This window comes from Echinops telfairi, unplaced genomic scaffold, assembly GCF_000313985.2.
Source record: "Echinops telfairi isolate 266 unplaced genomic scaffold, ASM31398v2 ScPeMD7_443;HRSCAF=831, whole genome shotgun sequence".
In the NCBI taxonomy this organism is placed as follows: domain Eukaryota; kingdom Metazoa; phylum Chordata; class Mammalia; order Afrosoricida; family Tenrecidae; genus Echinops; species Echinops telfairi.
In genome coordinates, this window is record NW_022104341.1 from 3037616 (window position 1) to 3062083 (window position 24468).

The window sequence follows — 24468 nt, forward strand, 5'->3', positions numbered from 1 at the left end:
CACAGAGGGGACACTTAATCCAGGCACAAGAGGAAGCAAGTTTGGGAGGCAATGTGGAGGAAAAAGGGTAAGGGAGGCCAAGAAAAAGGCCTGAAAGAGCCAAGACAATATCATCAAAGAAACCCTTCGGGAAGCAAGGGGCAGTGCTGTCCAATGTTGAAGAAAGGTTAGGCAAACTACTAAAAGAAGCCGGTTCTCAACCTGGGGGTCGCGACCCCTTTGGGGGGTCAAAGAACCCTTTCACAGGGGTCACCCAATTCATAAAAGTAGCAAAATTGCAGTTATGAAGTAGTGACGAAAATAATTTTATGGCTGGGGGTTACCACAATATGAGGAACTGTATGAAAGGGTCAAGGCATTAGGGAGGTTGCGAACCACTGTGCTAGAGGCTACTTGTCATGTCCAGAGGTGAAATCTCAGGAGAGGGGCAGAAGCAAAAAGCAAACTGCAAGAGGGCAAGTTAAGAAATGAAAAGCAGGATATCTGAATGTGAAAAAGAGAAGAGAGAAGGTAGCTCAGAAGCAAGGACGGGGTGAGAGAAGGCCTAATATTTATACTGTATGTATATATTCTGGTCAGGTGTCCAGATAAGCTTTGGGCCACAGGCGAAGGTCGGTGTAAGGGAAGAGTGTAAAGAGCTAAGAGGATGCATGGGCCAACTGATGGAGTAAGACTTAACAGGAGGTATCCAAAAAAACCCAGATCCCTGCCCCGCCACCCATGTATTTAAAAAAAAATTTTTTTTTTTTTTTTACAAAACAACTGTATCACCTTCAAAGTATTGTCCATTACACTTAATACATTTGTCGAATCTGCGATTCCATTCTTGGAAACATTTTTCAAACTCATCTATGACAGCTGACAGTACCTCCCTCATTTTTTTTTACATGTTGTAGTATTTATTAGTATTTCATTCTTTTCTATAGCTATTGTTCTGATGTAGAGATATTTAAAGATACAATACCCTAGTATCTAGATAGCCCACAAATTTTATGAACACATCAGTTAATGGGTATGGTTTTTCATGAAAAACATTATCTATATATTCCAAAGTTGCCTTATCATCAATTCCGTGAACATCTCTCCTGTTTGGAATATGTTTCAAAGGCAGACTTCAGGGCCTTCTCTTCCTAGGCCCTCCCTCGTTTTTTCCTTCACCTTTTTCTAGTTAGTCACACATCACTGTCCTTTCATGTTCCTCTTCATTCAAGGAAACAAAAAGAAGTTGCATGAAGCGAGGTTAGGTGAGTCAAGTGTGTGGGGCATGCTGTTTTTTTGGACAAAAATTGGTGTACTGAAATGGCTGCATGAGCAGGTGCATGGCAAAACCAGTCCCCTGTCTGCCACAAATCAGACGTTTTTAGTTGCGCACTGTTACACAATATTTTAAGAATTTCTAACTAGAAAGCTTGATGTACAGTCTGACTTGCTGGAATGAACTCCAGATGTACTATTCCCTCACATCAAAAAAACAAATGAGCATCATCTTTATCTTTGATTTCACTTGAAAAGCTCTTTTTGGGCAAGGTGACGATGGCAACTTTTACTGGCTTGATTGATGTTTGGTTTGGGAGTCGTAAGACTACCACCATGCCTTGTCACCAGTAATGACCTTGGAAAACAGTCTGGGTCGCTTCGGAGCGGTTCTTTTTATCAGTCAGAACCCGAGGCACAAATTTCACAGCGACCATTCTCATTCCCAAATCTTCTGTTAAAATTTGTTGAATCGAGCTCCAAGATAGTCCAGACATCTTTCCCATCTCTTCAGTGGTTGGTCGCCAGTCTCTGAGCACAAGTGCATACATTTTGTCCACGTTTGTCCATTCGGGAAATTGACGGGCGTCCAGAACAAGGTTTGTCAACAAGTGACATTTCACCTTTTTTGAAGGGAGAAAATCACTCATACACTTCAGTTTTTCCCCTAGCACTGTCCTTGTAGGCTGCGGTGTTTTTCGCAGCAGGAAACAAAATTTCAGAGCCACACACTAGTCTCTTAAATTGACCAACACAAAAACAAGGTTAAAGAGAAATTGCTTTGACAAAAAGTTCACTGTGACCAGAGAGAACCTTCCCAAGCGATGCCACTGGGTGCACCAACTCAGAGTGGGTGGCTGGATGCTTGCTAAGTGGGAAAAATGCGTACTATGAAAGCTCTGCCCAGCGCAGCTTTTTCTGTTTTTTTTGGGGGTACACCCTCATATTTATTTTGGACATATTATTAGGAGAGACCAATCCTTGGAGAAGGACTTGGTAAAACAGAGGGTCAACAAAAAAGAGGAACGCTCTCAACAAGATGAATGGACCGAGTGGCGGCAACAATGGGTTCAAATACAGTAAGGGTCAGCAGGATGGTGCAGGCCTGGGCATGTTTCATTCTGTCGTGCCAAGACAGGGTAACCGTGACTCAGAACTGACGCAGCAGCACCTAACAAAATGCACTGGTTTCCATACCCATACTTTCCTGATGGATGTTTAGCTTATTTATAGTTTTTCAGAAAGTTACATTAAATAATAGCGTATAAAATGAACATCCTCAGACATTCTTCCTTGTATATATGTGAAATTATTATGGTGGAATAGATACATTACTATGATTTTCTCATATGATAAAATCCCCAGTTTCCGTCTCAAAATGGTCTCATTTCCATTAAAGATTTCCAAGCAAAATACAAAAGATTTCCTCTTTTCTTCCAGATCACTCTGAACTAAAGACAAACTGACACTCCATAGGCATGAGCAAGCGCGCTGTCTCCCTTTGCTCCTCCTCTATGGAGCCACTTAGAAATAACCTCTGATTAATAAAAATCACAAGGCTAGCACATGTAAGGAAGGCACAATTAGAGGAAGTCAAAATAACAGGAATAGCTGTTTCCCTATTTTGTTTTAGTTTGAAGCCGAAGTAATGAAATTCCCCACTGCTGTCATTTTTTGTGCAGGCCCCCCACCTGCACAAAAATTTTGTTTTAGTTTGAAGCTGAAGTAATGAAATTCCCCCTGCTGTCATTTTTTGTGCAGGCCCCCCACCTACAGTTCTCTGTGGAGAACTGTATGTTCTTGGATCCAGAGGTACTGTGTAAGCTGAATCCCCCTTCCATTTCCTCAAAGCCACAAAAGTTACAGACCTGACAGGCAGACGTCGGAGGATTTTGCTTATTCTTGGTCACCTTGAGTCTGCCACAATTTGTGATGAGAATGATGACATGTGATAAAAAGATGAACACCAAGCAGCTGATACCAGGTAATTATTGTTAGGAGCAAGCTGCTACACTTGGGGCTCAGTGCCTCCCTGCATGGAACAGAGCTGCTCAATCACTGAAAAACGCAGCCCTCTTGCTCTAACAGTCAACTTCTGGAAGGCCCATGCATACATATGACCAGACCTTCCTTCCGGCTGCTTTTGGCTCTTTCTGCCAGAGCCCCCACCTCTGAACTGGGCACTTTACTCTCACTAACTTCATTCTCCTGCCAGGTGCTACTATCTTCCTTGAGGGAATCAAGCCAAGGGGACGAAAGGAGAGGCTTTGTGAGACACATTCTGGCTTCACCAGTTGCAACTGAATGCCGTTTCGTTTCTTTTACTATGCACACTTGTTCTGGGACTTATTTTTCACTTAGTATATCTTGGGAGAAAGTTCCACATTTTATATATATATATATATATATATAAATAAAATTCTCTTTAAGTTATAGAGGTCTAGATAAAGACATGTACATATGCAAATATATTTATATATGAGGATGGGGAAATAGATCTATGTACCTATATTTATAGGTTTAGTATTAAGGTAGCAGAAGGACATTGGGCCTCCACTCAAGTACTCCCTCAATGCAAGAATACTTTCTCCTATTAAATTGGCATTCTATGATGCTCACCTTCCCGACACAACCGCTGAAGACAAAGCGGGTGAATAAGCAAATGTGGTGAAGAAAGCTGATGGTGCCCAGCTGTAAAAATATATAGAATCTGGGCTCCCATAGGCTGGAAGATAAACAAAGGGCCATCTAACTGAGAAACAACAAAGCCCGTATGGAAGAAGCACACCAGCCTGTGAGATGACAAGGCGTCGAAGGGATCAGGCATCAAAGACCAAAAAAAAAAAACAATGGGAAAAAAGGGGAAGGCAAAAGGGGGGGCCCAGGTCCCATCTGGGGGAAATTGGACATCCCCCTTGCAGAAGGGCTGCGGGGAGGAGACGAGCCAGTCAGAGTACAGTGTAGCAACAATGAAATATATAATTTTCCTCTAGTTCTTAAATGCTTCCTCCCCTCCACTATCATGATCCCAATTCTACCTTACATATCCGACTGGAGCAGAGGAGGTACACTGGCAAGATAAGAACTGGAAATACAGGGAATCCAGGACAGATGAACCCCTCAGGACCACTAGTGAGAGGGGCAATATCAGGAGGGTGGAGGGAAGGTGAGGGAGAAAGGGGCAACAGATGACAAGGTCTACATATAACCTCCTCCCTGAGGGACGGACAGCAAAGAAGTGGGTGAGGGAGCTGTTGGATGGTGTAAAATATGATAAAATAATAATAATTTATAAATTATCAAGGGTTCAGGGGAAGGGGGAAGCGGGGAGGGGTGGGAAAAATGAGAAGCTGATACCAAGGGCTCAAGTAGAAAGCAGGTGTTTTGAGAATGATGAAGGCAACATATGTACGAATGTGCTAGACACAATGATGTATGTACAGATTGTGAAAAGAGTTGTATGAGCCCCTAATAAAATGATTTTAAAAAAAACTTCCTTGACCTGATAGAGAGCATCTGTGAAAACTTCCGGCTAAGACCGCATTGAATGATGAAAGACTGACTGCTTTCCCCCTAGCCAGGAACAAGGCCCAAACCATGTCCTCAGCACTTCTGTTTGAGGTTCTAGCCCGTCCAAAGCTGCAAGAAAAATAAATAATGGGCACCTGAGTTGGAAAGAAAGAAGTAAAACTGTCTTTGTTTACAGAGAGACATGACTGTCGGTCAGAAAATTCAAAGAAAAATTTTACAAAGTTCCCAGAACTAACAAGTGAATTTAGCATTTGGCAGGATACAATATCCTATGAAAAACTAAGTTTTATTTCTGCATACCCCTAACAACAAACAATTAGAATTTAAAGTACAAGAACCATTTATATCTTCAAAAAAACAAAAAACACTTGAGTAACTGGCAAAAGATAGGTAAGACCTTCATACAATGAAAACTACAAAGTGCTGTTGAAAACTATCCCATGTCCAGAGATTAGAAAACTCAAAGCAATCTATTAGCTCTCCGACCGAGGCAACATAATCCCAATCAAATCTCAACTGGATTTTTGGGTAGAAATTGACAAACTGATTTGAAATTTCATATAAAAAATGAAAAGAACCAGAATTAGCCAAAACAATATTCAAAAAAAGAAAACAAGTTATAGGACTAACACTGATTTTAAGACGTATTACAAATACAGTAATCAAGACAGTGTGTTATTGGTGTCATGGTAGACAAATACATTCATGGCAAAGAAAAAGGGGCAAGAACCAGATCTACACACACGAGGGTGACCGACACTGGCAGAGATGCAGAAGGCAGTTGGTAGTGGAAGGGTGGTCTTTCCAACAAATGGTGCTGGGACAAACATATATCCATTAGCAGAAACAAAAACATATGAAGCTTTGATACACACACAAAACCAAAGTTGTTTCCTGAGTGTTTAAATGAAAACGTGTCCAAACTAAGAAACTTCTAGGAAAAAACCTTTCTTACTTTGGGGTAGCCAGAGAATTCTTAGATAGGGCACTAAATACACAAGAAGACACACATTTGCTCTTCCAAAGACACAGCTAAGAGAATAAAAGAACAAGCCGCAGGCTAGTAGAAAACCTCTGCAATGATGTTATGATGTAATAAAGAACTGTATCCAACTGTATTGAGTTGTATCCAACTCAATTCTAAGAAAACAAAAACCTCAATTTCCAGAAATGGGCTAAAGATTAAAACAGACGTCTCACCAAAGAAAACAATATAGACGGCAAAGAGACACATGAGTAAAGCAGTGATTAGGAAAACGCACACCACAATCAACGCAATACTGCGCACATCGTAAAACCCAGTTGCTCTCGCGTTAACTTCAACTTTAGAATGGCTGAAATGAAAGATTGACCACATCAGCTGGGAATGTAAAATAGTGACAACAGCCCTGGAAAACAGTGTGGTCGTTTCTGAAAAAGTTAAACATGCACCGCCCACAGGACACAGGCACTCTAACCCTGCGTGTTTACAAAAAAAGAAAAGCTTATGTCCATACAAAGACTTCTGCGGCAGCTTTACTTCTAATAGTTCCAAATGGCAAACAATCTAAATGTTTGTCAATAGATGAATGAATAAACAGATGGTGGCATAGCCACCTAAGAAAGGGAATGCGCTATCAATATATAAAACACCACAAATGAATTTTGAAATAATTGTGCTGACAGAAGACAACTCAGCCCCTACCTCCTCCCAAAAGAGTGCGTGCTATATACCACTTATGTAAAGTTCTAGAAAATAGGAACTACCCTCCAATGACCGAGAGAAGATCAGTGGTTAAGGTGCTGGGGAAGAAGAGTGGGAAAGGCTGGGCAGGAGGGGCCGGAAAGGGGCACAAGACAATTAGGAAGGTGATCGTTACGTTTGTTATCGGAATCGTGGTAATAGTTTGATGGGTGCATGCACCCGTCAAAACTGGTCACATTATATACTTTAAACACATGCAGTTCAGTGTATGTTGATTATACCTCAATAAAGTTGTTTTTTAAAAATAACATTATGCCAAGTTAAACAGCAGAGGATTGAACAAAGAAATCAATGGGGGGGGGTCAATTCTGCAAAAAGGCTTCAACATTAGTGCACTCTTTCCTGTTTTCATCTAAAAAAGAGAGAATATAGCACAACATCTGTTGCATGGCCCAGAGGTCACTGTTAACCCTTGCCAGCTGTCTTAAAATACAAGCTTTGGGTTATTGGTGTGGGGGGTAGGGCAAGCCAGAGCCATCAAATCCCATAAGCAACAGAAGCTAAAGCATAAATTCTACTGTTAACAACAAACATTTATTCTGAAAGGGAAGAACTCTGCATAGTCCTTTCAGAGGACAGCATATCATCAGTGTTTCTTGCTGTATGAAATATATACCCTTTTTCTTAACTGGTTGGATTTCGAAGCCCATATTCTAGTAATAATAACTGGCAATGAATGAAAACTGAGCACCTGGATCAGCGTTTGCTATCACACTTAATCTTCCTAATAGACCATTTTCCTGATAGCGCTCAGAGTGGCACAAGATGTCTAAGATGACACAACCATTTCAGCCCTACCGTCCCCATTGCTAGCCATGCACTTAATTTGATGGAAATGTTTGAAGGAGCATATTGATCTCTGATCACGAGGTGATGGTCAGGAGGATCAACCTCCAGGACGTTGAACCTCTTTCCATTTGTGCATCTGCCATGCATGCATCTGTCCTCTTTGGGGAAGTCTGCTCATTTCCTGCCTGGGCTGTCTGTGTACTTCCTGTTGTGTTTGGAGCGTTCCTTATACACTCTGGACACAAGTCTTCTTTCTGTCAGACGGCGGGGGCCTGTAAATATTTTCCTGGCAACGGTGGCTTGACAGCAGGACAAGACGACATGACACAGCAATCAAGCAGCAGAGCTCAAACCTTGGTCTGATATGAAAGCTCATGTTCTTTTTCCCCATAGTTAGATTGCTTTTCTTTTTTTCAAAACCATTTCATTGGGAGCTAATACAGGTGTCATATCATTCGAGTTGAATCACATCAAGCAGTAGTGTATACTTGCTACCAACATCAGTTTCACAACATTCTCTTCCTTCTTGAACTCCTTGATATCAGCTCCCCTTTACTCCCACCCACAACGGACCTCCCAGAAACCCTTATTCCACGTGCTGTCTCTCTAGGCTCATCAGTCCTGGGATTCCTATACTGCAAACAAGAAAACATAGGACAAAAATCCAAGAGGGCTACACCCAATGACAAGATACATCAGAGATAAACCCCAATATGAAGAAATGTTGAAAACAAGATCAGGCCCACTGTGCATCACAGCGGGGACGGGGGAATCAAGGGATAGGGTTTTAACCATTCAAGTCAGGTTTATCATTTTGATCTCCTATAGTCATCTCTCCAATACACTGTTTCGTTACAAGCTTATTTCCATCCCTCCATTATGGATAGAGGCTTATTTCCTGTGTAGATCTCACAAACGTATCATGGACTTCCACTGTTATCCACAGCTTTCTGCAAACCGGAACTTCAGTTTAGGCTCTGATTCGATTCCCTCCTTCAGCGTCAGATTGTATGATTGACAATCCTCCAGTCACTGATGTTGGTGTGCTTCTTCCATGTGGGCTTAGTTGATATCTCACTTAGATGGCTGCTTGTTTGGAAAGATGCCTTTAAGACTCCAGACACTCTTTTATCTAACAGCCGGGCACCATCTAATTTCTTCCTCACACTGTTGTGTTCCCTTCTTGAGGGCAAGTATTGAGCAGGGCCATGATATAAGAATTGTACTTAAATTGGAGCTCAGATTTAGTGCAGAAAGCTCAAGTTCTTAAACAGCTAAGCTTAATTGGATGGTCTGGTTGGTAGTTTTGCAGTGCCTAGTAATTATTTTTCTGTTTCTTTTTTCAAAAGCTAGGATTTTACATATGAATGAGAGTAGGAATAAAATTTTTAAAAAATCAGCTATCCTAATAATAAAAAGCACACTTAATTTTTGGCCTTGGATGCATTTCCTTTTAGAATGTTTCATAGGAAAGGTTATAAATAAAAATCTAGAAGTTCTTAACCAGGTATTAATGGGGTTCCTCTCTCAGTCCTAGCCTATGTTTATATAATTTTCATTAATGAGCTAAACTACACTGTACCTCAGCCTTAAAAGTTCTTCCTAGAAATCATCTATCAAAATGCATCAGTCTGGGCCTAAGAATTGTTATGTCTAGGTTGATGGGTGCCAAAGGGTCCTTCAATTTGGGGTCCAAGTAAGTATACTTACAGATCTGTGACTCAGCGAGTCTGCACCTGATTTTCTTTTTAATACAAGCCCTCTTGACAGCCTGATTAGGATAGTACAATGTACAGTGATTGCATGTTTTAATTTTACCTTCCTTATCACAGGCCACCCTTTATAATAAGTTGCTTCTATAATAGGCACAAAACCCTGACCAAGAGCGGATGTCAGACTCTGAAGTTACAGTAAACCTGTGTTCCTGATGTGTACCAGTCACAGCAACTTCCATGAGACTTTCTTTTGCTCTAGACATCTAGCGTTGTCATAAAATCCATAGACAAACATAACTATCATTTAAAACTATTTTCCACAAAGTAAAACCAATTCTTAGATAAATACAGACATACAGGTAACATTTAGATTTAGAAAAACCTCAACTGACTGCTCCACACATTCAAAACAGTTAAACCAACAGCGTGACATAGTATACAGCAGGGGTCTTCAAACTACCCCTCTCGGCCACATGTGGCTGCCAAGGACATCTATCCGGCCTGCCAGGTGTTTTTGCCGCCGCTGCCTGTCCTGCTTAGCAGCTGACTCGTCCAGTGTGCATAGGAAATTGTTCATAGTTGTTTTTTAAACTATAGTCCGGCCCTCCAACAGTCTGAGGGACAGTGAACTGGCCCCGTTTAAAAAGCTTGAGGACCCCTGGTATACAGTCTCATATTCCAAATACATTCTACCTTGATGACAACATTTTTGCCTGTAAATCTTCTAGCTTGGAGTTTTGCAATGGCTTTTGGCCAAAAACAATGAAGATCTATCCTAGGCTTTAAAAGAGTTGTACCTGCTTTATGACTCAGACATCAGTAGAAAAGAATTCAGGACTGCTTAAGCAAATTCTACATATACATTGTAATGCTTTGCCATTTATCATTGGATAAGCAATTTAGAGAAGGCTTTAAAATAGCATGATACTAATAAATGCAGGGTCGAGTCTATTTACTCATAGCTGAGTGTGGCTTTGCACCATCACATCTATCTAACACATGCATATGCAATGCACCCAAACTGGAAGCCTCAAAAATAAACTATCTAATCAAACTCTGATTAGCAGTCAAATGTATTTTCCTTTTTTGAATTTTAAAAATGGTTGTTGATTAAGGGTCCCCCATCTCACTCTGAAGCAGTCACAGATCATGCTGGGCAGCTAGTCCCTAGATCTGCTTGAATTAATGAGCTGAGTCTCCCTTGCTGAACTGCATAGCTCCCCTCAGTCCCCCACCCCGCCTGAACACACGTGCACACACGCACACACACCAGTGTCTGAGGAATGCAACTTGCTTCCTTCCATTGTAATGCTTTTTCTCATTCTCACAAAGAATGTTTTTCTCCGATGCAATCCCTTCTAAAACAGAAAATCCCTTCATAGAAAGTATGATTGGGAACAAATACAGTATAAATGGCCTCTGTAGCAATTAGAACGCACATATAGGAGAGCCTGCCTATTACATTATTTTCTGTTGGCTACCCTAGTTCTATGTCAAACATATCTTGGTGTAAAGGGAAAGCGAAGAGACTTTTATCTCAGGGGCTCTAGAAGGGGATACGTGAAATGGGGCACTTTGCAGAAATTTTGGACAATGCATGACATTTTTTACATTTTTTTCTCCTGTAAGTAGGATCTACTCACCCACCATAGTAACTTTATACTATATCCACACATAAATCAAATCCTTGCCACCATTCACTAAGAAACCACAACAAACCATATGGTTTTGTTAAAGAGATACAAGGTTGAAGAATAGATTTTCTATCTAGAAAACTAAGCATTTTGAAGGGATGGAAGAAAAAGATTAACTTTATTGAAACAGAAAGGGAAAAAGCCAATCACAGTCATTTAGGACAAAAGCCCAACTCTTTTCAAAGCACCCCTCCGCATGAATACGAAAGAACACTAACAGGAAGACAATCAGTAAACTGCCCACCAGCTGTTTGTTCTTAAGCAAAAGTTCCAGAAATATGATGCAGTAAAACCTTCATTACAGAACTAAAACAGACAACAAAAATAATAAAACACGCAAATAAAAACCACAAATAAGGAGATTTCACTCCAGCGGAAGGAACTTGGTGTGGCAGTTGCTTTTCTAAACGAACTGAAACCCTTCTGACCCCAGTTGCCACTGACTTTATCTAACAATACATTACTTAAATCTGCGTCACTGCTGGGGCGGCTATTCATTTCACCTCAACTGCTTATAGTTTAAGCCTCCGAGGACAACTTTATCACCTACAGCCGGCAGGCACAGACTAAACACAACACTTGTGCCTGATTCTAAACAGTATCTTGGATCAAAATGCTGCCTTAATTATAGCTCTTGCTTCTCAAGCAGCTCTTTTAACTTGTCAGAAGCTGCCTATAGTAACCGAAATTGGATTCATGCAGGGGAAAAAAGGTATTTTAGGAAAACATGCAATAAACCACCTAAGCAGCTGTTAACAAAACCAGAAGTCACTCTGTTGCAGGGCACAAGAACAAGCTCACCGTTAATAATTCGCACCACTCGCACGGGCACGTATTGTGGTCATCTTTCAAAAGCTCCGTACCCACAATGGGACTAACTTTCCCCGCCCCCCCCCCCAATAAATATTTATCAAGCATCTATGAGAGGGCTTCAAAAAATTGATGGGGAAATTGGAATGAAAAGATAATGGAGTTTTCCCACAGATTTTTTTTAAGCCCCCTCGTATATGCCAGGTGCTGAGGATACAATGATTATCAAAATGTAAAGCTCTATGATGGCTCAAAAGAAATGAGGATACACATATACTTGGAAAACTATAGAAAAGGTCATCCTGATTTTTCTAATAGAAGCAGCCATCCTCACCACATTTAGAAATAGGCAGAGGCCCGTATATTTCTATAGAATCCAACTGGTGATATTTATAGGGAACAGTTTCTTGGACTTCCAAAGCAAACAGGGGTAGATCTTTGATGAACACATGTTGGTTGCCAACTATTACACTTTTATAAACTCTAATTGCTACTTATAATAATTCTGCTCCTGGAAAATACTTTGAGTTCTCGAAGGGGTTACCAGGAATAAAGCCCTTCCTATTGGCAAACGCTGGGGACCTCTTTCAGTTCTAAGCCATGCTGATAACGCATCTGGAGAGGGGGCCCAGATGAAAACCGAGGGCGGGAGGTGGGAATGACAACAGCACTAGGGGTGAGGCATTAGGAATGAGCTCAAATGTTCCCAATCCTTCTTTTCCTCTTCTCTTTGTTGCTAAGAAATGGCCAGGGTGTCCCGGTTCGGTTCAACAGGTCAGGACTGTAATATGAGGGCGCTTCAGGATTTTGTGGGCAAACAGAATGAAAAGATGGGCGTTTTTTTACAAGCTTTTTGAAGTCCCCTTGTAGTGGGATGAGCTATGAGAAATAGAATAGGGTTTTCACGGACTTACAGGAGAAGGAAAAGAAATTACCAGTAGTGACCAAAGGGGAAGGCCTGTGGACATGGCAGAAATGAGTCACCAAATAGATCGAATGTTTAGTCATTAAAATGTTAGGCATTTCAGAGGACACACTGGAGACATTCATTCAAATGTTTGGCAACTGGGGACTGTTTTTTAGATAGGGGTACATGGAGTCTACTTACAGGGTATAAATAAATAAAGGGCAAAGAAGAAAAGAACACGAAACCATTGGGTTATTTGCAATGCCCTGTATGTTGTAAAGTGTTATACAAAATACTAATTATTAATCATTTATTATTTAATTGACAAGGGAGCCTTGCTCCAGGAAGAATGAATGATTTGACCAAGATCAGTCACCCGGCTATGCTTAGGCATATGAATGAGGGGCAAAGGCTCAGCCAATAAACTGACACAAATGAAAAGGCATATGGCAAAGCAACAAACAGCGATCCCCAGGTGAGACACGACTGAAGGGGAACAGGAGAGGAAGAACGTCAGAGGCCCTCGTCTCCCATTCCAGAGGGGAACGGCCTCATGCACGCTGGAGAAATGAAGCCACTGGAAACGGTTTACTGCACACACCAGAACTACCGGGGAAGGCGACAGAGAAACAGCTCCTAATGAGTAAGTATGCTGAGGCGTATTAGACAGAGGTCCTTGTTCGAACTAGTCAGTCTTAAAAGACACAGATTAACACTAAACCAAATCACCTATAGAGCGATGTAGACATCAATTTATTTTTATCACAATTATATATTTAGAATAAGCAATAAAAATATTACCCAACCATGAATAAGAAATAAAAACACCAAAATCAGTATGAGAATGGAAAAAATGGAATAAAAACTAAAGAAGAGAAAAGACAAATGTTTTATATGAACTCCACTGAGAAGTGCTGATGGCATAGAGTGTGATGAGTCAGGCTGCTAATCGCAAGGTCAGCAGTTCAAAACCACCAGCCTCTCCGCAGGAGGAAGATAAAGCCGTCTCCCTCCAGAAAGATTTAGTCTTGGGACCCCACGGGGCCCAGGGGCAGTTCTACTCTGTCTATAGGTCACTCTGAGTCAGGATCGACTCGGTGGTGGCAAGTTTAGGCTCAAGTCTCACTTCGTCTGGTTCTCTTCCTTTCCTTTCAGGGCTAATGTCTTGCTTCTCCTCATAGACACCATTAGGGTTTCCCCCTCTCAAAATATGCTCTGAAGACAGACTTTTTACTTTCATGGTAAGGTAAACAGAACACGTGGCATTTGAAAGGAGTTAATAGATATCAAATACATAACTAAAGTCAAAATTCTCAATCGGGGGCCCATGGAACCCGTGGAGGATCTTCATGGGGTCTTGAACTCCTAGTTTATATCTGGAATTTTGTGTACATACATTTTTTGGGGAGAAGACCTCATAAAAAGGGAGCCCTGGTGGTACGTACAGTGGTTTAAGCGCTGGACCACAAAGTTGCTGGCTCACACCCACTCGCCCCACTACAAAAGATGAGCTGCCTGCTCCTGTACAGATTTATTGTCCCAGAAACCCCATAGAGCAGTTCTGACCTAGTACAGGACTGCCATGAGTCACAACTGACTTCATGGCAGTGGGCTTGGAACTCTTGGTTCCAAGAGAACTTGGTCTCACCAAGTTCTCAAAAGGGTCACAATTCAAAGAGCAAAGGTCCACTATTCGGGGGGGAAAAAAAAATGACGTCCAAGGTGCAGTTATCAGATGAGACCAAAGGGGCTATGGAGGATAGGAAGGTTTTGGCCAGTGTTCCTAAAATCACACCACACAGGTGGCTAACTAGATAGCAAGTATTAATCTGTACGCCCAGACCACTAACTTCAATGTAGCTATGGAAACAGCCTCGTTAAATACTTCACAATCACTTAAGCAACTTTAGAAAACATGCTAATTTATCGTCCTCCCCATCCCACACCCTTTTAACATACCTTTAATGCTTCTATAACAAGGTCCCTCGCTTCAAGCTCTCCTTCAAGAATACTGAATAGTGTCAGGAGTTCAGGCTTGCTGAGTTTTTCCAGATTCATCCTGAAAGACGGAGACAAGGCCAACCATCAGACAACCTTTGGTCTAGACGACAGCAGAGATAATGCAACATAATTTGTACAAAAAGGGGAGCTTGAGATAGACAAGAGCAACAGTTACAGTATAAAGTGCTTTAAGAAAGGGAATGGTTACAAATAGATAGATAACAGCTGTCTAGTGCTAATCATAAATGAGCAGCATTAGCAACTAAGGTTCATATTAGTTACTAATTTCATAACTACTCACAAGATCAACTTTTCATCATTTTTCCTGCATGATTTCTAAGCAAAATTCCTAGAAAGTCCGGATAACATTTAGCCACTCATCTTGTGGCTAGAAATTTAGGTCAAAGTGCTTACCACGAACACTTTTACACTGAAAAATTGTCAGGCCATGAAAAAAATCTCCCAGTTTTAGACAATCAAAATTCCAAAACGGTGTAACAAACATGTGGTATCCCTCTTGTTAGGGCTTGAATTATGGCGCCCTGAATATGGGCTATCAATTCTAACCTCTGTGCTTGCGGTTATAATCCTATTTGGGAATGGGCAGACCTGGTTATGTTAATGAGGAAAATCAGTGTACAGTGTATCATTAGTCAGACTTTTCTGAGAGATAAGAGATTAAACAAGCAGGCTGAGAGAGATGAGGTAAGTAGATGCCAAGGACAAGATCTCCAAGGAGCCAGCAAGCAGAATCTGAAGAGAAAGGGACCTTCCTCCAGTCCACAGAGGGAAAACCTTCCCCTTAAGTTGTGCTCTGAATTTAGACTGGTGAAAGACTATACTTTCAGGGATCATTTGTTCCTAGATAAGTTTCTATGAATGTAGAGCACTGGATTTGGACTTGTAGCTTCGTGGTGGTGTAGATCCACAAGGTCAGCTGTTCAAAATTAACACCCCTGCACCCCCGCCCCCTGTGAGAGAAAGATGGGGTTTTCTATGCCTGTAAAGAGGAAACCCACAGGGGAGTTCTACCCTGTCCTACAGGGTTGCTGAGTCAGCACCGACTCAGTAGCAGTGAGTTTGGTTTTAGTTTCATTGAGAGAAAAGAAATGTGTTTGCCACAGTCCTGTGGTCGGTCTGTTTCAGCAGCATTAGATAACTGAGGCATCGCGGAAAACAGCTTACCTGGGATCTGAGTGAAGATAAGGGTTGGCAAGAGTAAGAGAGAAAATGTTCTTATTTCTCTTACTGAGAACATCTATCCAAATATTTATATTGTGCATGACAAAACAGGTTTAAAGGTAACCAAATATACTTTAAAATGACTTCTTAAAAGTATATTGTTTAAACATCATACCTAATTGGCCAAGTTTCTAAAAACTGAATTAATTTGACTTAATGAGCTCACATTTACATAAGACTTTGCACCTTTGGAAACGTATTAAACGGGAAATTGTATGAAATACGCATAATCCTTTCCACAAGGTTAATTTCTCATAAACCATACAACAGACAGAAAGAATTTGGACGTTACAATCCTTGGAGGGTCTTCCGGCCACCAGGTATGGTAAGACACATAAGCAGAGCAAGGACTATTTTCCTTCTCTTACTTTTTACCTCCAAGTTGCCGACCCTCAGAATAGTTTTCTGTACAGCGAATCCCAACACTAGTTCACACACTCTGCAGTTAATTCCCAATTCTCAGGAGCATACTGAATTTTAGGGGCACACAAAAGACTCATTGATTCCTTCCAGAGCTACTGCCTCTAAGTGAGAGAGAACACCTAGAAAATGCATACTCCACTGTGTTGTTAGACTGTGTCCCGGGACAAGCTGTACAAAATCTCTGACCACACAGTAGATTTATAAATTATCAAGGGTTTGTGAGGGTGGGATGGTGGGAGGGGGAGGGGAAAAAATGAGAAGCTGATACCAAAGGCTCAAGTAGAAAGAAAATGTTGGGGGAAGATTAGGAGCTGATACCAAGGACTCAAGTAAAAAGAACATGTTTTGAAAATGATGACGGCAACAAATGCACAAATGTTCTTGACACAATGGATGTATGTATGTATTGTGAAAAGAGCTGTATGAGCCCCCAATAAAATGATTTTTTCTAAGGAAAAAAAAAAGAAGAAAAAGAAAAAAGTTTTGAAAATGATAATGGCAACAAATGTACAATTGTGCTTGACACAATGTATGTATGTATGTATTGTGATAAGAGGTATATGAGACCCCAATAAAACGATTTTTAAAAAAATCTACTCCTTGTCAATGACATAATGAACAACATTCTTCCTTGTTATTTCTGCATCTGCAAATCACTTCTGCACATACATGTTAATATCTGGGGCATTTTGCCAATATGTACCAACTCATTAGCTTGGTGTCCACACGAAGTGATGACAATTCACACAGGGCACAGGAAAAATAAAGCTGTGTAACTTGAGAACCACCAGATCTGTTTGTACCCAATCCAGAAAGAAGACATTTCTTTAGAAATAATGAATCTTCATGGTTCTTTCTTGCTTTATACATTTAGAATCTAATCTCAATAGACAGGACATTAGAATACTTTTTTGTGGGAAAGGGAAATGAAAGAGTTATGCTGTTTGGGGGTGGCAATGACATGGGGTGGGGGTATGATACTGACCTGATATTTGGTAGATTCACACTCTAGTCCTCAATAATAAACTCTTAAGGTTTTCTTCAGTTAAAATTTGGAAAATTGACAAATATACTTAAAATGCTGTCAGCATAGTGGGAGAGTAGCCAATCCTGCAAAATAACAAGAAATTTATTGTCCATACGACCATACTGTAAACACGTTGGTAAATCCCATATGTGTCGACTGTCATTATCCCTAATGAATCCTGGCAGCTGTAGGCCAATACCGACCAGATACCAGTTCTTCCTGCTGAAGCTGAGTGCTACAGGGAGCACAGCAGGGATTCCACCGCAGTAATAGAGCAGGCGAGAGCTTGGAAATCTGTTTAACTTTAGACATCTACTGTCATGTCAAGGTCTAACTTCTGAATATCATTAGAAGATACTGTCTTTCTCTCCCTGAATCGACAAAAGTTTATCTGTTTGAATCATGACTTAGCCATAATGCATTCAGAAAAGTAGCACAATTACCATTTTCCCATCGCCAAACTGGTGCTAAGAAAAATTCTCATCCCTACACCTTCTGACAATCCATAAATCCACATATGAATCTGTCACCATTTTGACTTTGTCTATAAAGTTATCCTCAGCGTCTCTTTCCCCCATTTTCACTCATTTATCCTATTTTTTCCCCCTGTGTGTTAGACTCAGCTTTTAAAAAAATTACAGGCTTCCAAATTTATTTGATAAAATATGTATCTATTTTTTGGTTCTGAATCTTAAAGTACTGTTATGGATTGAAAGGAGTCCTGGTGACCACCAGCCGTCTTCAGGACAAAGACCAGGCATTCTTCTCCCATAAACAGTGACAGTCTCGGAAACCCACAGGGACAGTGTCACCCTGTCTTACAGGGTGGCCACGAGTAAGAAGTGACAACATGGCAGTGAGTTTGCTTGTTTGTTTTGGTTATGGACTGATCTGCGTGTTCTTCCAACATATGTGTTGCAAATCCTAACCTCTGCCTGTCGTTATAATCCTACTATGAGAGAATGGGTTTTCTTTGTTACTAGCAAATATAGATGCAGGGAGAGTTACTAAACCACATGCAGATCGCCCAAGAACAGAAGCTCAGGACAGCAAAGGGCCTTGGTCCAGAGCCAACACTGAGAGAAAGCCTTCCCCTTAAGACTAGGCTCGGAATTCAGACTTCTAGCCTCCTGCAGTGTTTGTTTGAAGTCACCCACTATGAAAGTTCTGTGGCAGCAACACTGGGTAATGAAGACAGGTACCAAGTCAGGAAGCCTGAAACCTAACAGTCAAATAGAAACAGTGTCGAAGGAGAAATAATGCAATGCAATAAATGCTTGTTCCACTCACCAAAAATTAGTCAGTAAGCCAATTAGAAATCTCTAAATTTAGGGGAGGAGTTTCGGGCTTGTTCTGTAGTCAACAACAAGAATACAAAAACAAGCACTATAAACTCACTTCTATCCAGTCGATGTTGACCCACAGCAAGCCTACAGGGGAGGGTAGAACTGCCTCTGTGGGTTTCCAAGACTAACTCTTGTCTGGAAGAGAAGAGTCCTGTGTTTCTCCCAGTAGTGGCTGGGGGTTTTGAACTGCTGATCTTGCAGTTAGCAGCTTGTAACCACTGCGCCTGCAGAATTTACATATCTACAAACATTGGATATGCTACTCTATCAACTTATGCCCAACCTCTAAATTATGTGACTCAGGGTTTTCAAAAAAGTCTGTTCTACACATCTGATGGCCAGATCTTTGAAAAGCCATATTGTCGTCTATATACTCATTCCCTACTTATTTTCTAATTGAGCTGTTACTTGTCATTGTCATCACTCATTAAGTGACTTCAAATGGCAAGATCATTTAAAACAGATGCTTAATTTACTCCTTCCATTAGACTCTCTCCAAGATCCACATTTCATTATTGTTTAGATACAGACATTTCCATCTAGGGAATGCTTTTTTTTTTTCCATCTAGGGAATGTTAGAAGTCTATAAATTTAAAATAAAAACCACTTAAGGACAAGTTACCTGGATATGTTGCCATATTCTGTGGTACAGCCAGCTATCATAAGCTTTAGTTGTCTAAATTTTTTAAATACGCACATAAACATATAATAGGGAAATAAAAGCTATACATATCAAGAAAATGGGAAAATGCATTGCTTAAGGGATAAACCTATAATATAAAACAAACCCCACTTTTTTTGGCAGCAGTTAGTGAACTCACACACAAGTCTGCCCGGAATTCTATTTGATTTATCTACATGCTACTTTTTAAAGGCGCCCCGGAGGTGTACTGGGCTGCTAACTTCAAGGTGAGTAGTTTGAAATCACCAGTCTCTCTGAGAGGGAGAGAGATGAGGCTTTCTAATCCCATAGAGTTACTGTCTCAGAAACGCAAAGGGCCAGTACTACCTTGTCCTATAGGGTCAATTGACTTGATGACAACGAGTTTGTTTTGTTTTATGTTACTTCTCACGAAATCAGGTCCAACAGCCAGTAGCATGAGTCTTCTCAGCACGAACTTTCATGTGCCAGCAAATCCAAAGAACTATGGTATCAAGAAGAGCACTCCTGCTCATCTCCTAAGCTGCAGGGCTGAGTATGCCTAAGTATGCCGCTCCATTTCACTCTGACCTTTCTCTCTCTGGTTATTACCCAAGCGCCTTCCTTCATTCTGCTGAATGCTCTTTGGGCCTTTCTATTCCCTCTAGTCCCAGCTTCTGCTCTCGAACTCTGAATTCTTGTTGCCTTTTGATTATACAGAGATGAGGTGGCAGAAGGAGAATAAACACCCCAAACAAAGTCTATGCTCTGTAAACTGTAGGGCAGGGCAAATTACAGTCAATATGCTTGTCTGTCCAGTATCTGGGTGTGGGTTTGTCTTTACGTGGGATTGAAGGCTTTCTTTCTAAATGCTAAAAGAGTGAAAGCAAGATTTGAAGATAAATCAGATATTACTGACAAGAAAATATGCACAGTATATGTATATTTAAAAACCAAAACAAATGAAATATTTTACTTAGGTGATCATGCTTACATAATTCTTTTATACTTAGATATAAAATGTAAGAAATTTACACTTGAGCTATTACTAAGTTGAGATTAGTCATTAAGTAAATTTTTGGTGTTAGTGATCAGATATGAGCAAAGATGTAAAGCAAAATTGCTGATTATGTACAGAATCTTTCACACACACGTATAGTCAGTTAATTCTTAAAACTCAAAGAGCTGAACCTAATTTACAAAATGAATGTTTCTGATAGCTTTCCATTAGATACTGTACTTCCTTATAAAACCAGTATATGCAATGAAAAATAAAAACTTATGAAGTTTATAAATACTAAATCTAAAACATGGGCAACAATGCACTGCTATTTGAAAGAAATGTACCCACATTAAACTCATACTGTAGTGGAAGGTATTACTTTAACTAATGCATTACCTTAAATATCTCAAAAGAGTTAAGATTCCCTACCCTCTGGCATTAGTGGTTTTTCAGAACACTTATTTGTGGATGTAGAGTAAGAGGGACAATCTTTCAAATGATCCCTTTCCCCCCTACTTTTGGCATGTTAGGGTGAGGTAGTGGAAGGAAAACATATCAATCTGTTACCATAAAATAATTTTCTAAAAAAGGAAGCAACCAAGATCAAGAAAACTTCTGTACCTTTGCTACAGAAAGCTGTTTTTGTTATTACTTACAAAAATTCTAATACAAAAAAACGAATACCCTTAAAGGGCAACATTTAGAATTCTGCTATATTCTACTTAAATACACAGTACTCTATATTCAAAGCTGATTCTAAGAGCGGAGTTTTTGATTTGTGCATAGAATGGAAATTAGTAATATTACTGTAGTTCAAGATACAAAATCAAATCTCATTTTACTGAATCCTAATAATATGCAATATAAGCTTTGGTGGCCACATCAAATGACGCTTCCTTCAGTTGAAGTAAAGCTATTGTCGGGGGTTTTGTACCTCTTGTAAAAAATACTGGGCTGCTAATGGCTAGGTCAGCTATTCAAAATTACCAGCCACTCTGAGGGAGAAAGATAAGGTTTTCTACAATCCTGTCGAGAATTACTGTCTCAGAAACCTACAAGGGAAGTTCTACCCTTTTAGAGCCACTATGAGTTAGAATCTACTTGATAGCAGTTGAGTTGAGTAAAAAATACTAACTATTCCACTTTAAACGACTATGACAACAATTATATCACCATATCGGGTATTTCTCAGAATACATACTCTATATTCAAAGCTGATTCTAAGAATGGAGTTTGTGATTTGTGCTTAGAACGGAAATTAGTAATATTACTGTAGTTCATATTTATCACTACCTCAGAGTTCTTATCATAGCTTTCTGAGAATTCAAGCAGTAACACAGTAATAATGAAGCTACATATTTAATGAGCCAAACACTACCCTGTGCCAGGCATTGTTGAAGTATGCAGGACAGAGCAGCTAAATCAAATCTCACACAACTTAGGTGACAGTTACTATAACCATCGAATTCATCCTCCTAATTATCCCCGTCTCACAGGTGGGAAAACTGAGACACAGAAGCTAAACAACTTGCTCAAAGTCTCACAGCATATATATCAGAAATGGGACTTGAACCCAGATCACTAGACTCTGGAGGCTTCCTGGGAACCCCTGCTGCTCCAGTTCACATTTGCTATCTTTGTATCAACATGAGGAACAGTGTGGTGAAAAACCTCAGCTAAACAGATTCGCAGAGCTGGAAACGACATCCGAGATAGTTTGACTCAGTATTCATTTTACAGCTGAGAACTGAAGCCCAGAGGTGTTCTATGAATCATTGGAGAACACAGCTAAGGAGGTGAATTAGGCTAGCACTCTTGTTTTTCTTCTTCTCGAGGATCCACTGCTAATCCACTTTCTGGGATACCATGACTGGTGTCAGATTTTTGTTTTGTTTAAGTTTTTTAAGACTCAAGCATCTCCGGTGTCACTGTTTCTATCTTTCTATCTGTTTCACTGTGTACTGTGTGTGTGTGTGTGTGTGGGGGGGGGCGGATTTCGCCCACTGTTTCTCCCGTATGTTCTTGAGTAAAATCCATATGTATATTGAAGAAAAGAAGTGGCCTCATGCCCACAGACAAACATTCAAACATCTCAAGCCCCAAATGAGGACATTAACACAGAGCTATTAAAAACAGGTCTATCTACTTGGATATCTGTTTACACCCTTTCAAGTATTTTCATCTGAGACAAGACCAAACCAGAAGAACTACATTCGTTTGGCTTTGTGGCTGTTGGTGGTTGCCATCAAATGGATTCCAACTCAGAGTGGCCCCCATGTGCGACTAGAATGGATGTAATGAAAATGAGTAATACTTGTTAAGTCAGTACAATTTTGTTTTCATTAAAATACAAAATGGTATGTCTTTTAACATCAGAGCATTGTCAGAAGTTTGGGCTACTTCAAGGCTATGTGTAAATCGAATATGTCTGTATCAGCTTTCCATCTACCCTACCTCCCACCACCCCAATTTTTATTTTCTGTAATAGAGCCACCATGGTTTATTAAATACCACACTAACAGAACAATACCCTGGAGATTTGATTCACTGCATTTTGTTGTTGAGACCATGAAGTAGATTGACTTCAATAACTCTTTATTTCCAGTAAAATGATTCATGGGCCACAAGTTTACAGACAGTCTGGAATGCAAAATCCCTTCAAAAGTTAGCTTAGGATGAAGTCAGGGACTCCATCAGGGCCCTAACTGTGTAGAAGCTCAGAGCACGGAGTATGGAGGATGAACCCAAACCAGTGCAGGTATTACATCTGCGTTTCTAGTCAGGGCTACTAACCAATTCATTTCCATTGACCCCGTGCTGAGAATTTGCCTTTCCACCAAACATAACTTAAGCAGAATCTATATTTTTAACCAGATCTCCACTTGAGCCTTTCTAATTTGTGTGTGTGTGTGGTTGTAGTTGCCCTCAAGTTGATTCCAACCTGGGAATCTTTTTAAAATGTAGATTCTGCTTCAGTACCGCTGGGGTGGAAAGGTGAATTCTCAGCTGGGGACTAAACAGGAATGAACCACAAGTCTTGATTTTAATAACTATGCCTTTAACCAGACTCTTCCTGAATCGCACCCAAAACAAAACAGAACAACAACAGCTGCACGCAAGCCTCGGATATGTGACCGGCAATGTTGTTTTGCCTTCCAAATCAGATTACCGATGGAAAAAAAAAAAAAGAAAGGCGTCACAATTTGTAATCAGTTGACAATCACCAACAACAAACCTAGCAATTGTTCTTGCTCCAAGGGCCTTTGGAGACAATGATTCTCCTGGGTGGCAGTGTGCAGCAGTGGAAAGAGCCTGGCCCCTGGAGTCATACATTGCATCCTGGCTGATGGGAATAGTGCCTTGATCAAACCGAACCTTTAAAATTTTCATTTGTTAAATGGGGATAACCAGGCATATTCTAACAGGTTGCTGTATGGCTTCAATGAGTTCGTGACTGATCAATTCTCTGACTTCTCAGCCCTGGGGCACATAATTGCTATATGGTTTAATGTGAAAGGAAGGTGGTTGGTGTCTCCCATTCATGTCATATTCAAACATCAAAAGAAGTTGATCTTTCTGACATGGTAGGTTGTTGATGAGCTGTGAGGAGGAGATTGCCCGGCCAGTTCAGGGAAAGTCAGCTTTGGGACAGGCACTCCACACGTCCAGGCTGGAGATGTCTACACACAGGTTGGGAGAAGAAAAACGGCACTCTTCTGCCTACATTAGCTTCCTGCACCTTCAGCATACAGATGAAAGGTGGCCTTTGCGCCCACTGAATTTTCATTGCTTCTAATCAAGCCACAATTTTAACTTGGAATGACTTGTAATGGGTTTTCTAAAAATACCAGAGCTATTTTTTACATTATGTGAAATGAATAATGGATATGTACCTATCTTAGTAACTTGGGAGCAGCTATCACATCTATTGTATCAATGCATTAACTTACTTTCTCAGCTTCTACCTCATAGGACTCTGACCTCTTCCAAACAATTGCTTGATTCTCAGCACTTAGCAATCTCTTACAACCAAAACTCGAAAATTCACTGATAGCATCAAATCAGTTTAGACTCATGGGGACCCTATGGGTCAGAAGAGGGTTTCTGAGGCCCTTAAAGCTTTAAGGAAGCTGCCTGCCTCCTACAGAGTGGCTGGCGGTTTCAATTCACTGCCCTTTCAGCATGCAGGCCAACTCTCAACTCACAGGACCTCCAGGGCTCCGCAGTTACAAAGGGGACACCAAACGAAGGCTGGCTGAATCCAAACAGGCTTGGAGCAAACTGTACTGGGGTGGGGGGGCGCCCAAAGGTCAGTGGGAAAAATTCCCTGACCTTTTCATTC

The 24468-nt window shown here is 40.6% G+C and overlaps 1 protein-coding gene across 1 annotated transcript in view; it reads right to left on the minus strand.

Moving 5' to 3' along the window:
• The window catches only part of CTTNBP2NL (CTTNBP2 N-terminal like), a 63229-nt gene that overhangs the window by 31639 nt on the left and 7122 nt on the right, over positions 1 to 24468 (minus strand). Inside the window, exons 2-3 of the mRNA XM_013003897.2 lie at positions 17096 to 17220; positions 14404 to 14503 (exon numbers count right to left, since the gene is read on the minus strand). Of these exons, the coding sequence (XP_012859351.1) occupies positions 14404 to 14502 (99 nt within the window). The 5' untranslated portion in view covers position 14503; positions 17096 to 17220. The remainder of the gene's footprint in view (positions 1 to 14403; positions 14504 to 17095; positions 17221 to 24468) is intronic.